Raw genomic sequence first — 15,096 nt, 5'->3', positions numbered from 1 at the left:
TCCATTGCTTCCTCCATCCTACCATTAAAATGGGTACCAACATAAATGTAGCCTTATTTAATGAAAAGGTGTCCCTTGCACCTGTTTGTAATGTATGGCGCTTTCATTCATTTACAACTTTTGGCGAATTGTAGGTTTTATTCCCATGGAAATCCCATCACCATTGAAAATTAAGGTATGCATGGAACTAAATTAAATAATGCATAATCTGCAAAACCATTGAACAGGTACAGGTAACTGGAAAAATGAAGAAAACCCCAACATAAAGTGTCTTAATAGGGCGTTGGGTCACCACGAGTCAGAACTGCTTCAATGCACCTTGGCATGGATTCAACATGGAACTCTATTGGAGGGATGTGACATCCTTCTTCCACAAGAAATTCCATAAATTGATGTTTTGTTGATGGTGGTGGAAAACGCTGTCTCAGGCACCACTCCAGAATCTCCCATAAGGGTTCAGATCTTGTGACAGCCATGGTTTATAGTTTACATCATTTTCATGCTCATCAAACCATTGTAATTAGTCGTGCCCTGTGGACGGGGGCATTGTCATCCTATGGCAGTCAAAATAATGGGCTGCCCAGCATTTTATACAGCCTAAGCATAATGTGATGTTAATTGCTTAATTAACTCCGGAACCACAACTGTGTGGAAAACACCTGCTTTCAATAAACTTTGTATCCATCATTTACTCCAGTGTTTCCATTATTTAGGCAGTTACCTATACATTCCACCTGGTATAACATCAATACTGTTATTTTAACCACCAGAAACCTTGCATAGGAAAAGTTTAGAAGGCTCAGTATAACTTATGCGTGTTCGCCCCCTTTTGGAGAGAGTGGAAGAGGACGTGAAACAGATGTAAAGTAAAGTGACTTACATACATTAACTGGATTTCTTCCGTGAGGTTTTCTGCTGGCCACAGAAATCACTTATTTAAAACAATCGTAAGTTTAATCACTTAATCAAGTTATTCTCTATTTACATATTGGATATTTTATACAGTAGTTCAAAAGAATGCAGTTCAATGCTAAATGTGTTTAGGTGAAATGACACCAAAGGAAAAGGCACTATTTGTTTGGATTTTCACAAAAGCCATAATTTTTTAAATATGCATTTCACATGTTCTAATAATCTGTCCAAATAAATAAATTAGACAATGAATTACCATGTGTATGATTTTACACAATCCACACTATCAAATAATACTGTACATCACAAGTACCCTAATAGGAAGAAGTATCAACTGAGTGCAACAGTACAGAGGAAGTTTGAGTGTGTGTTTTTTGGCGAGTGGACAGGTCCAAAAGCATGATCAGTGTTCAAATCAAATAAATTGTATTTATATAGCCCTTCGTACATCAGCTGATATCTCAAAGTGCTGTACAGAAACCCAGCCTAAAACCCCAAACAGCAAGCAATGCAGGTGTAGAAGCACGGTGGCTAGGAAAAACTCCCTAGAAAGGCCAAAACCTAGGAAGAAACCTAGAGAGGAACCAGGCTATGAGCGGTGGCCAGTCCTCTTCTGTTCTCTTCTGTTCTACAGTAGTGGTTCAGAGAATGGGATAAGGCCTGTGGAAGGAAGTACAGTAGTCTTGTCCATCAGCAGTGTGACTGAGGTCTGGAAGGTAAGGTTAGGTCCATATTGATAGTGGATAGGCCTGGGCCTAGGAAGTCTTTCTCAGGCTCAGCTGGCTGGTTCCGGAGTCCTCTCCTTGGCCACAGGTGCTTCCTTCATGCGGTCTCGTCCCTGTTGGAGTGTGTGCTCTGTGAGGCCCAGACGGACGATCTTCCCACTGCCCAGATACTCGTCCCCTTGTACAGCACTGCAAACTGGGGGGAGATGAGAGAAGTGAATAAGAAGTTAGAAGGGAGGGTAGTGAGGAGCAGACACTGACGGAATTTTTGAAGCAAGGCTACTCATTCAATATCGAGGTAGATAAGACAGGAACGGAAAATTGATGTTAGTGGGAGACATTGATGCTGAATATTGACTACTAGTTCCTCTGAACTAACCTCCACATTTGAGCACACACACCACTATTCTCTATCGCTTCTCTATTCTACTACCCGCACTCTGGCCTCGAGCCCAGAGTTCCAAGACAAACGCGTCTCGGCCATATTGTTTTCTAAGAGCAGTGGGTTATGGGATAGCACATGAAGAAAGGGGGTAATCCAAGCGTGGACAAGGCTCTTTGTGCCCTGACTAGAGTCTGGAGTAATCCCTGTCAGGGAAACCAGAGACACACTGGAGCAGCTGGCTACGTTTGTTGGGCCTATGATAGGCCTTTGTTCGCTGGCTAATCAGGATCTTAAGGAATAACACACTGGGACTAACACTAACGCACCAGCTCACACAGATGAACTAAAACGACTGTAACAGTACATGGGTTGGCTTTACTCCTAAAAGCTGACCTAATGACAATAAATCAATTTGAAAATGGCATTTTTAGACATAGACATAGACACTTTTATCATAGTTTTACTTTTTTTGTTGAAAGAAACATCCCTAGAAAGTAACAAAACCAACTGCCCAAACTCTGAAAAAGGGTGAGACAGACGGCTTACATGTCTACGTGTGGGAAACAACAGAGTGCTTACCTGTCCTGGTGTGAGTGCTCTGATTGGCTGAGACAGCATGATCCACACAGAGCCATTCATGTTCAAGGTCACAGTTCAAGGAGCTGTGTTAATAACAAGTTACCAACACTTTATCAACATGTCACTAACACTTTCGAAGTGTACATTTTTAACCCATTAAATCTGTTTAAGCCATATGGGAGGTAAAGGTATTATTAATGACACTTCCTTACAAACTGTGTCTGGCCCTAACGTGTCATGTGACTCACTGAGAGGCATCTGGTGGATGAAGCGGAAGTGACACTCCATCTTAGTCTGGATCAGCTCAGTGGGAGGGTCCTCTGTCATCCAATGAAAACGATCTGTTCGTACCTCGTCTCTGAATAGAGCCGGGTGATTGGTGGTCGGACCCTGATGTTAGGGATTTTAAAATCAGAATCCCATTGAGAATCAACAGCAAATAACAGCAAGGAGGCGGGAGATCTGCCTCATATCCTGTACTGTAGCTAGGCCGGTTGTTTAGGACTCAATTAGCTATAACAGTATCGAAGAGGTAGAAACCATACCTTACCACAAACACTTCTCCAGTAGTGATGTCTTTGTCCACAACAAACCATGCGTCCCTCTGCCCACCAATCCTAACTAACCAACCCTAGCCCTTTGGCCTAGAGTCAGGGTGAACCAACCTGAGAGGAAGAGGAGGAAGAAGAGGAAGAGAACCAGTCGTTAATGTAAAGGTTTACCATTGGAAGAGCCGTACTCTTATAAGGATAGTGGGACAAGCAGTAACATGGAAGATACCACTGCGGATATCACACAGCGTTACCTTTACGTTCAGACATGATTTTCCCATCCTCAATGGAGACAAAGTTCGCCGGTTTCGGCTCTAAATACTGACAGAAAAACAGCAACGCAGATATTGTTATTACAGACAAACGTGTTTATTCTTTACTATGACTAACGTATCTCAATAATTAACTTGATACAGTACATACCTCTAGAATGAAATCCTAAAATTTCCTCTTTCCAATAAAGCAGATGCTCATACTCTGGAAACAGATAATGATTTTCAGTGTTGCCACACAGTCCACGAAAAAATACAATTGACTTTGTAAGATATAGAAATCTATGTCAATACAGTGTAATTAAGGTGTAGGCCAAACAACAACACAATGCAATAAAATTATGTTTAACAAAGTTTATCTGTAGGCAGCTCAGAGAGGAGAGATGATCAATACTTTATATACACTCCCGTCTGTATGTATTTGGACAGCGAAGCTAACATTTTACATTTGGCTCTATACTCCAGCATTTTGGATTTGAGATTAAATGTTTCATATGAGGTGAAAGTACAGAATGTCACCATTTATTCGAGGGTATTTTCATACGTATCTGTTTTACTGTTGAGAAATGAAAGCACTAGTCCCCACCCCCATTTGAAGAAGTCATAAGTATTTGGACAACAAATTAACTTATAGTGTATCAATAACAGGGGAGGTTAGCATTTGGGGGGGGGGGGGTTCGATCATCATCATGATCATCAGCACTTTGCATATCACAATAATACATTTTTCAATACATTGATTCAAGTCAGAATTATTATTTTTTTAAATAGGGGGGGTGATAACACACCCAATGCTCAGACTTGCCCAGAACAGTTTATCAGAATATTGTTATTTCATGGATTTATAAAAAAAAAAAAACACTATTCACATGTACGGCAGATGCATACGCCTTGATCATACCAACAGTGTCATTGCGCAAAATGTTACGCAGCATCATCTGGATATGTGTGCAGCAAAAAGTTCAACATTCACCTTCTGCTACCATTTCTGTCAAGCCGTCTACGCATACAATAGTTCCAACATATGCACTACACAGAACACACTGCAACGCAATGCTGCAAGGCAAACGCAGCGTTCCATTGGAAATTAATGTACTTCTGGTGGACCAAAATGCAATGACACTGTCGGTGTGATCGAGGCGATATTTTGCACACATTTACAGTTAAAATGCCACTTGAAATAACAATTCTACGAGATATCAAAAAAAGCCTCTGGACAAGTTTGGCTATAAGTCCTAAGAACCCGTGTGTGGAATAATGTAAATGTACCTCTTTTGAAGGCTGAGAAAAATGACTTGGCGCATGGGAAACAGGTAATTTTGAGAAAATGGCTGATAAAGATAGGTTCATTGCATTATTATTTTTCACATAAAAGGCTGATGAAATTTACAGAAGTTCATGGATGAATTAGCTATGCCAGCCAGCCCCATATGTAAGGCACTACTTGAGTTGTTGCTGGAGCCTGTTAACTTTTTGGACTGTGTCTTCGGAACTGCGACGACGCTTGGCACACACTGTTGAAACAGCATCAGCTCTCACAACATGCCTCTCACCCTCCTCTCTGATTGCATCCTGTGTCACCAAAAATGCTGTCAAGCCACAATCTTTCCATCACATTTGATACAGCAGTGGCACCCTCGTCGAATGTGCTATTGCAATACTGGCTGCATTGCCTGCATCAATGTGGCTTTTGCACACAAAGACTGTTTGGGGCCACCATATTACAGAATTTCGAGATTCATTTACATTCTGGGTTCCTCTGTGCTTCATTCTTTTGAGGTTTTCATTTGACATCCTATGTTAAACAGGCACCATTTTCTGTTTCTAGTTCACTTTCTAGTTTTTCTAGTTTTTGTGACTGGGTAGATCCTCACCATTTTCTTGGGCTTGCTGGTGCCAGCACCAAGATGACGAGCATCTACTGTGAGTATGGGTTGTCTGTTGACATAGAATGAAGAAACCAGCACAGATAGCAGTCTTTATGCCCTCTACGTCACCCTGGTTATCAAGAACTGCACCCCTGTAATAGCAGTTTAGACTCTTACATTTTAATACACTTCTCCCCCAAGGCACTAAGTTTACGTAGTGCTGTTCCCATCCTCTTGTGAGCATGATTGATGCATTCCAGTTTTCCTATCTTAATGCCTGGTTAGGGATCTAATGTATGCAGTACTTTCACGATCTGAGAGCATCTCTGTGTAACGAAAGCAGTGGCGACTGACTGATCTGGCCCACATACGTTTTGCTACTTCCTGCTCCATTGCTTTGCTAGAGCCTGAGAAGTTTTGGGCACAGTTATCTACGTGACTCCTTCCAATTCCCTAAAATCCTCCTCAGTAACCCCACTTTCCCGTTTCATGGAATTGGCATTCTAGAGCATGCATTATTTCCCTGTAACGCAAGGTAGAATTCAATGGCTACAGTTCATTCTTACGTTTAAGCTGCTTTTGAAAGCAAAAGTCAAATTGAAAACATTATTGACACTGTTGAACTAGATTTTCATAAAGGACTGATGGGTTGGTTAGCTAAACTAGCAAGTCGGTGGTTACTATGGCAACTACTGTAGCTATCTAGTAAACTTGCTAGCTACTTCAGTGGATGTCAAACACATTTCTAACATCAAATGAACACATTTCTAGCAGCAAATGTATTAAATTATAGCCATGGTATAAAAGGGATAAACAGCTCTGGGTTCCATGCATTCTCTGGAAAATAATGCAAAACAGTGGAAGGTTAGTTCCACTCCGCTAGCGCATCGTAGAACACAGCTTCCATGTCGCTCCTTATTTTCCATAGAACGCATAGCCCCTCATTGATGATCCCTTTACACTGTGTAAATAGGGTGGCGCACAACTGGCCCAACCGTTCCTACCCACTGGGCCAGACGTCAGTTCAACGTTTAGTTTTGATTTACATTTGCTTGACTTGTCAAATAACGTGAATTCAACGTTATTTTTTATTTATTTCACCCTATCATTGGATTTTGGTGAAAAGTTGGGTGACAAAAATACGAAATTACCTTACTTTGATTACTTTTTGCAAATCGAATCAGTTTTCCACATTGAATTTTGGGGTTGAAATGAGGTGGAAACAACCGTTTTTGCCCAGTGGGTATCGTGTAAGCAACGTGTTTGCTGGCCTCATAAACGCTAGCCAGCTGACTTATATTTAGAAAAAGAAATGTTTGAGTTATAAAGATTATTATTTATTATAACAATAACAGCTACTGCCATCTTGTTCTGTTATTATCAAATTTTGCCTATGCCACCTCATATTTTGCCTATGCCACCGTTTGCAATGCTTACTGGCATTTGAATACAGCACAGCAAAAGGGAATCCGATTCCAGACACAATGCGGACAATGCAGACACATTTAAATGTAGGTGTAGATGCATGATGTGTTTGTAATTCCATTATCAGAATACATAAACTCCATTAACTGTCAAGTCTAGACATGGCCAGAGAGATCTGATTACAATCCGTTCCCAATGTGTATTTTGATTGTCTACACCTGTCTACAAATATGGGCACAATCAGGACAAATGTCACATGTTAGCACCATGTATAAATGGGGCGTTACAGGGCTATTGCTGTTCAGCTATGGGACTGGAGACACTGTACAGACTGTAGATGGATGGAGGGGAATCATATCATACTGGAACATGAGGGATCCCAGATGAAGAACTTAGACACTGAAGTGATTGTTTTTTATTTTGAGGAGAGGATGAACTCTACCAAAAGGTTTGATTTAGTTGTTTGATGTCTATTCTGCTCATATGAGGTTAAAAAACTATTGTACAGTATGTTCAGATATATTTGATAGAATTATGATTCAATATTTGCATTTGCAGTATTTGAGGAATTAAATGCACAGCATAATTTTTGTATCTATCATATTCTGTACAGTAGTTTGAGATTTGGTCAAATAAATCTGTAATATAGTTTCTGATAAATAATTTGTGTTTTTGTCACTAGGATCCTGCCCCTTCGTGCTAGAAGGCAAAATTATAAGTGGGTACCAGTGAAGAAACGACTCTATCACACCAAGTACATACAAGAAGTTGTGACAGCTGCAGTGGTTATATCTATGATTATCATTGTGCTGTGGCATATATGGACCCAGGACAACACATAGAGGCCTTGCTATCTTTGAGTTAACTCAAGTACAACTGTATCATCAAAGATTCACACATGTTGCATCTGCTCCAAACATTTCCAGCATGATTCACGCTGCAAAACAAAGAATGTCGGTGAGTGGTGACACCGACAGATTTCTGTAAAACATTGATTAATGATGATGTACCACAGTGCCTGTCCTACTGCTGCAACTCAAGGAGCAATATTTCCTCTGAGTTCCCACGCCAGGAGAGAGGACAGGACTCTCAGGACAGGACTGTTCCCCACTGGAACAATGTGATGAATGAAAGGGCTATTTCAAGAGCGAGTTGGTTACACAGTGGGGTGGATTATTTGTGGATTTAATAGGACAAGCAGTTTTTCATTAAATGTACTGACTGTAAATACATTGCATCATACTACAGTAAGCCACATTTGATAAATAATCTAAAAACTAGAAATAACCAAGGCATAGAATACTTGTGTATTGTCTCAGTACTGCTTATTTAATAAGTATTCATTGTACATGTATGAAATTATGGAATTTGATTGAGGACATTTTGAAATCCATGTGAATGTTTTATGTAGTAAATTTGGATGTCTTTGTTTTCCAACCCCCGAGGCACTCTGCCACGGCTTACGCCTTGATCACACTGACAGCGCCAGTGTTTACCTTGCAGCATTGCGTTGCAGAGGCAGTTGCAGTGGGTTCTGTGTGGGTTTATCGAACATATGCGTCAAACTGTGTGCGTAGACGTCAAACTGTATGCGTAGACGGCTTGGCAGGAATGGTAGCAGAAGGTGAATGTTGAACTTTTGTTGCACATATCCAGATGATGCAGCGTACCATTTTGCGCAATAACGCTGTAGGTGTGATTATAGAACATGAACGGTTCCATTTTCTGCCGTGTCTTCTTGTTGAGCTACATGACATCTTTGGTTGCCATCCTGCAGACAACAGCATCCAGTAGACACTTATCCTCCTGGGGTGTGGTTTTGTACAGCTGGAGAAAAAAAACAAGAGTATGTTGATTTAGAGTTAGAAACATTTATTAAAGTGTCACTCCACAATGATACAATAGTTGACAGTACATAATATAGATTTTAAAAAACCACATTGTGGACTAGTCAGAGTTGAGACCCTAAAAGCAGTCATAGCCAAACATAGTACAATATTTCATTGGGAGTCATTTATAATACATGACTTCATCTATACTTTATTGGAATTGTTATTATACATTATGTCATCTATACACATGCATGCAAATGCAGTAGATAAAAGGACATTTAGGTCTTTAAAAAGAAACGTCTCCGTTGGAGGATAAGGTGGTAGGCTTTGGTGCAGACATTTACATTATAGTTACCTGGGAGAGTCACACAATTTATTATTTTCATCTAGAACATTAATGTTTATTATAGCTTGACAGTTGACAAAAAAGATAATTCCTAATGTCGCTTCTGTTTTGATGGATCCATCGTTACAAAAAGAACAGACACGTTTATCTAAGGGAGTGTTTGTGTATCGACGAGTCTCAATACTGAGAGGGGCCACTCCACATCTACATTTTGCAAAAGAGCTTCAGTACTACTTTGATAAAACTGTACTTAAGCAAGATTATGTCCCAAAAGTGCATTTAAAAATCAGTTTGTGACACTTTAGTTCTTCACTCTCCAAAAGTGCTAATTCGAAAACACTTCAGTCCTTTCTAGAATACACTGTCAGTATCAGTGAGATTTATTTATTTTACCTTTATTTAACTAGGCAAGTCAGTTAAGAACGAATTCTTATTTTAAATGACGGCCTAGGAACAGTCTTGTTCAGGGGCAGAACGACAGATTTTTACCTTGTCAGCTCGGGGATTCGATCTTTCAACCTTTTGGTTACAAGTCCAACGCTCTAACCACTAGGCTACCTGAGTCATATGGAGTTAAAAATGGTATATAAAAATTGTATCTGCCATTGCAACATCACAAGCCAATAACACAACATGCTGCAAAATCGCTGTCCATTTTTCAAATGAAAGTGCATTTGGAAAGTATTCAGACCCCTTGACTTTTTCCACATTTTGTTACATAACAGCCTTATTCTAAAATTGATTAAATCGTTTTTTCCCCCTCTTCAATCTATACACAATACCCAATAAAGACAAAGCAGAAACAGGTATTCAGAATTTTTTGCAAATGTATTAAAAATAAACAAATATCACATTTACATAAGTATTCAGACCCTTTACTCAGTACTTTGTTGAAGCAAGGACATTAGTCTCTCAGCCCCTGCCGCTGAAAAACATCTCCACAGCATGATGCTGCCACCACTATGCTTCACTGTAGGGATGGTACCAGGTTTCCACCAGACGTGATGCTTGGCATTGAGGACAAAGAGTTCACTCTTGGTTTCATCAGACCAGTGAATTGTGTCATTTAGGTGCCATTTGGCAAACTCCAAGCAGGCTGTCACGTGCCTTTTACTGAGGAGTTGCTTCAGTCTGGCCACTCTACCATAAAGGCCTGATTGATGGAGTGCTGCAGAGATGGTTGTCCTTCTGGAAGGTTCTCCCATCTCCACAAAGGAACTCTGGGGCTCTGTCAGAGAGACCATCGGGTTCTTGGTCCCCTCCCTGACCAAGGCCCTTCTCCCCCAATCGCTTAGTTTGGCCGGGTGGCCAGCTCTAGGAAGAGTCTTGGTGGTTCCAAATTTCTTCCATTTAAGAATGATGGAGGCCACTGTGTTCTTGGGGACCTTCAATGCTGCAGACATTTTTTGGTACCCTTCCCCAGATCTGTACCTCGACACAATCCTGTCTCGGAGCGCTACGGACAATTCCTTTGAACTCATGGCATGGTTTTTGCTCTGACATGCACTGTCAACTGTGGTACCTTTCCAAATCACGTCCAAACAATTACATTTACCATAGGTGGCCTCCAATCAAGTTGTAGAATCATCTCAAGGATGATCAATGGAAACAGGATGTACCAGAGCTCAATTTCGAGTGTTATAGCAAAGGGTCTGAATACTTATGTAAATATATATATATATTTTTTTTTAATCTGTTTTCGCTTTGTCATTATGAGGTATTGTGTGTAGATTGCTGAGAATTATATATGTTTTATACATTTTAGAATAAGGCTGTAATGTAAACAAAAATGTGGATAAAGTCATGGGGTCTGAATAATTTCTGAAGGCACTGTATATATTATATTAGTGTGTATGTGTGCACCCAACATACCAGGAAAAACAAGACTGACAAAGAAAAACAAGACCAACCTTTTTTATCTTAGCAGGGTCGGTCAACATGGAGACATCTTCAACTGGAATCTGTTGTCCGTCCACCTTGGCAATGATGTCACTCATGTGCTGCGTCTCCTCTTTGGGATGGACCAGAACTATGAGAAGAGCACTATCACTGTCTGATATCCCAAACCTCTTGAAAGCCTCTGAAATCTAAAGGAAAATGTGTCAAAGACATTGGGATGGGATATTACTTAGAAAGGAGTGTCAATGTGTGTGTGGTACTTTTAGAGGCTACTTACATTATTAGTGGGTGAAAGGTTGTAGATGATTTCGGAATATAAGCTCCTTGTCTTCATTTTTCCAGTGCTATGTAAATGGACTGCCTTGTTTGCTGCCACTAGCACTTGGAAGGGGTTCACTATCTGCAAAAATCAATTTGTGAATCATTGCATCAACTTCAGTCAAGCATTCATACATTACATCAAACCAAAATGTCTAGCCAGCTAACGTTAGCTAAGTTACATTGTCTCACCATAGACGGGTTTATCAAGGCACCATTAATCTTTCCTTCCATGGCATTTTTCCTAAATTCTGCGACGTTTTTGACATCTTTGAATAGCAACTGAGTTACAGTACGATCAGGAAAGAGTTCCAATTCTTGAGTTGAATACATAACGGAAGAAAAACGAATTTGTGGATGAAACAAGACCCGAACATTTCTGTTTAACCATCTCACGTGGTTAAAAAAATAAATAGAGGGAACAAAAACAAAGTAGCACAATTAATCTAAAAGGTTCCGGTTTTACTCGACATAAAAAAGATGTATGCTGTACTTATAAATTGTTTATACATATTATGAAATAAAACATAATGCATATATGCTCGCATTTTTTAAACGTGTGTACAACAGAGAAGCAATTAAAGTATTTGTGAAATGATACTAATAGAGACATCAGAATTTTAAAACAGCTTCCGTACGGACTATCTTTCACTGACGGACCACCAAACTGTCAAAAAATCTAAACTTTTCCGTTTGCGTTTTAGCTAGATGGAAAGATCTGTATATTTTTTGTAATCTTATTTCAATTTCATACTTAATTAACTTGAAATTAAACGTATGTAGCGTACACCATATATACGTATCTAGCTAATTTTAGAATTATTTCTAGGTTAGTTCGGAATTCGTAGGTGAATATGGAGAAATTCGAAGGGTACATTTTCACTGCTCTCTGCAGCACCAATTTTTTGGTTTCATGTCTCCTGTTCTCCAAAATAACTCGGGAGCAAAGGGAGCCCTACATGGACGAAATATTTCACGTCCGTCAAGCTCAGAAATACTGCCACGGGAAGTTCAACGAGGTATCGTTTTGCTATGTCAATATCATGTTCTTGATTTTGTTATATTGTTGCTTGTCGGATTAACGCAACGCTTGTCCTTGAAATATTGTGACAGATTGCTAGATTGACTTTTTAACCCTTAACTAAACCATCCGTGACGATGAACATAGACAGATCAGACTATCGCTAGTCATTATTGAGGATAATATGCCTGAATTCTGAAAAGTATTGTACTTCTGCAGTGGTATATAGCCCTATATGTAACTAAACCATTTTGGCATCTCTCTAGCTTGAAAAACATTAACCCTTTTATGTTTAATGGTGTAGTAGAGGCTCTTTAACGGGATCTTTTTCCTTTCTCTTTGTTGTTCCAGTGGGACCCAATGATCACCACGCTTCCTGGCCTGTACCTGGCGTCAGTGGGTGTGATCAAGCCAGTGGTGTGGCTAGTGGACCTCACAGGGAAGGTAGTGTGTTCTACTGCGATGCTGCGCTTCATCAACCTCCTCTTCAACTGTGGTATCCTCTACCTGCTGTATCTCATCATCTGCAAGCTCCACCTTAAAGAGAAGGTAATAATGTCTTTACATGTTATTACATTTATAACATCCCCAAGGGTGGCCAGTTAATGTGGAAAGCTGCAGTGTGTGCACTGTGCAGGCTTTTGCTCCAGTCCAACTTTTACTCACCTTACTCAAATAAGTTTGGTATAAATTAAAAGACCTTGAAAAAAATATTGAATGTCCTTAAAGCTTCAATTGCATTCCTTTTGTTGGTCATAACAACCATGGTTTCTCTTTCAGACTAAGACTGCCTCCCGCAGAGTTCTCTCAGCCCTGTCCCTGTCCACCTTCCCCGTGCTCTACTTCTTCAACTTCCTCTACTACACAGATGCCGGATCTACTTTCTTCATTCTCTTCACATACCTCATGACCCTGTATGGCTGTCACAAAGCCTCGGCACTCATCAGCGTCTTCGCCATATTCTTCCGCCAGACCAACATCATCTGGGTGGTGTTCTGCGCCAGCACGGTTGTGGCCAACAAGATGGACGAAACTTGGAGGACGGAACAGTCGAAGAAGAAGGACGATAAGTCGCCCTGTCAGATACCTTTCTCCGTAAGTGGGGTGAAGAGAGTGATGCGTTTCCTGTTGGAATTCCTGACCACAGCCAATCATGTGAAGGCTGTGATGTTAGTGGCGTGGCCGTACATTCTTATTGCCGTGGGTTTTATCGCATTCATTGTGTTGAATGATGGGATCGTAGTCGGGGACAGATCCAGTCACGAGGCCTGTCTCAACTTCCCTCAGCTCTTCTACTTCTTCTCTTTTGCCCTCTTCTTCTCCATCCCCACGTCGCTGTGCTACCACCGAGCTCTCCGCTTCCTCCAGACCCTCAAGAAGCAGCCACTGCTCTACTTACTGATCACGGGACTCTGCCTTCTCCTAGTGTGGAAGTTCACCTTCGTRCACAAGTACCTCCTGGCYGACAACAGACACTTCCCCTTCTAYGTGTGGAAGAGGATCTTCCAGAAGCAYGAGGYGGTGCGTTTTGCMCTCATCCCGGCATACGTGTTTGCAGCGTGGAACTTCRTGGACACTCTGAARTCCCGGTCRYTGTTCTGGAKCCTGGCGTTCCTGGTGTGTCTGCTGGCGGCCACGGTGCCTCAGAAGCTGCTAGAGTTCAGGTACTTTATTGTTCCGTACCTGCTCTACCGCCTCCACATGCCCCTGCCCTCCCTCACCAGACTGGTGCTGGAGTTCCTGTTCTATACAGCCGTCAACGCAGCCACGCTGTACATCTTCATCAACAAGACTTTTCAATGGCCAAATAGTCCGGCTGTACAGAGGTTTATGTGGTAGCCTGAACTGAACAGGAGGAACCCAGTTATTTGGAAAAACCTATAGGTTATACTTTTTCTATTTAAAATGAGTAAGGCCAGGAGTTTTTCCTGTTGTGATGAGATCATGCTCAGGAAAAATCCCTGGCCCTAAATGTGAGAAAATGCATTTCATGTGAAGAAAGCTTTGAAGAGCACAAGTTGTTTTATTATGTACATTTGAACTGTGAATTGTACATTGAATGATGTCATTTGGATGGAGGAAGAGACCGACAAATGTAAAAGCCATATTGTAAAGCAGGAATCTGTGTTTTATACTGTATGGTTTAAAGAAATGTTATTTGTTTTGAAGAACATTCATGACTTATCTTAATTTAACTCTGGGGTAGAGTTACGTGTTATTTGTCTATATTTAATTCAAACAGATGGTTAAAGTTTGATAGAGACTAAATGATGTGGCTCTCTTTGTAAACACAACATCCTTGACTTTATTCAAAGAAATTAGTCTGTTATTCCCTATTCTATATCGGGAATAGCATCAATAAACCATGTTAACAAACATCTGTGTTTACATTCTGCTGCAATATTCTGAAGAGTAAAGTTGTGATATACAATGGGTTATAATCATCTTTTTTTATTTGTGCTGTATTTTAGATGATCTAAATCTTGCCTTCAAATGCATTCCCTTGAATAATGTTCTTGAACTTCTTTGTTTTTCTTGTGTGGTTGGTTGCCCTAAAATTCCAGAATCATTCTCTGTCCTTTAGGCCTAAGATTTCATCCAGTAGCTTAACTATTCATCAGTCAATGATTGAATAAACAGTCTTTAACGTACAGTACCAGTCAAAAGTTTGGACACACCTACTCATTCAAGTCTTTTTTTTATTTTTTATTTTTTTGACTATTTTCTCTATTGTAGAATAATAGTGAAAACATCAACTATGAAATAACACATGGAATCATGTAGAAACCAAAAAAGTGTTAAACACATCAAATAGATTTTAGATTCTTCAAGTTAGCCACCCATTGCCTTGACAGCTTTGCACACTCTTGACATTCTCTCAACCAGCTTCAACTGGAATGCTTTTCCAACAGTCTTGAAGGAGTTTCCACATACGCTGAGCACTTGTTGGCTGCTTTTCCTTC

At 40.4% G+C, this 15,096-nt stretch overlaps 2 protein-coding genes across 2 annotated transcripts; one reads left to right on the top strand and one right to left on the bottom strand.

The window, feature by feature from the left end:
* Positions 1 to 8,255: 8,255 nt before the first annotated feature.
* Positions 8,256 to 11,530, bottom strand: LOC111951205 (EKC/KEOPS complex subunit TPRKB). The gene is made up of 4 exons (XM_023969276.2): positions 11,305 to 11,530; positions 11,072 to 11,194; positions 10,806 to 10,982; positions 8,256 to 8,544 (listed from the first exon to the last, which is right to left on the bottom strand). Exons 1-4 carry the CDS (start codon positions 11,443 to 11,445, stop codon positions 8,464 to 8,466), a joined length of 522 nt encoding a protein of 173 aa, XP_023825044.1. The 5' UTR covers positions 11,446 to 11,530; the 3' UTR covers positions 8,256 to 8,463.
* A 280-nt stretch (positions 11,531 to 11,810) lies between these two features.
* On the top strand, positions 11,811 to 14,218 carry LOC111951196 (dol-P-Glc:Glc(2)Man(9)GlcNAc(2)-PP-Dol alpha-1,2-glucosyltransferase). Its single transcript, XM_023969263.2, has 3 exons — positions 11,811 to 12,131; positions 12,485 to 12,682; positions 12,914 to 14,218. The coding sequence occupies exons 1-3, from the start codon at positions 11,967 to 11,969 to the stop codon at positions 13,970 to 13,972; spliced, it is 1,422 nt and encodes a 473-aa protein (XP_023825031.1). The 5' UTR covers positions 11,811 to 11,966; the 3' UTR covers positions 13,973 to 14,218.
* Positions 14,219 to 15,096: the final 878 nt, after the last annotated feature.

Source organism: Salvelinus sp. IW2-2015, linkage group LG3 (assembly GCF_002910315.2).
Source record: "Salvelinus sp. IW2-2015 linkage group LG3, ASM291031v2, whole genome shotgun sequence".
NCBI lineage: Eukaryota > Metazoa > Chordata > Actinopteri > Salmoniformes > Salmonidae > Salvelinus > Salvelinus sp. IW2-2015.
The sequence above is the reverse complement of the archived record's forward strand: the minus strand, read 5'-3'. Positions and strand labels throughout refer to the sequence as shown.

Excerpts from the sequence above, each read along its gene's own strand:
- LOC111951205 (XM_023969276.2), bottom strand. The coding sequence starts at position 11,445 with ATGTATTCAACTCAAGAATTGGAACTCTTTCCTGATCGTACTGTAACT. Across the intron at positions 11,195-11,304 it reads CCTTGATAAACCCGTCTATG|ATAGTGAACCCCTTCCAAGT; the intron begins GTGAGACAATGT and ends TGATTTTTGCAG. Across the intron at positions 10,983-11,071 it reads ACCTTTCACCCACTAATAAT|ATTTCAGAGGCTTTCAAGAG; the intron begins GTAAGTAGCCTC and ends ATTTTCCTTTAG.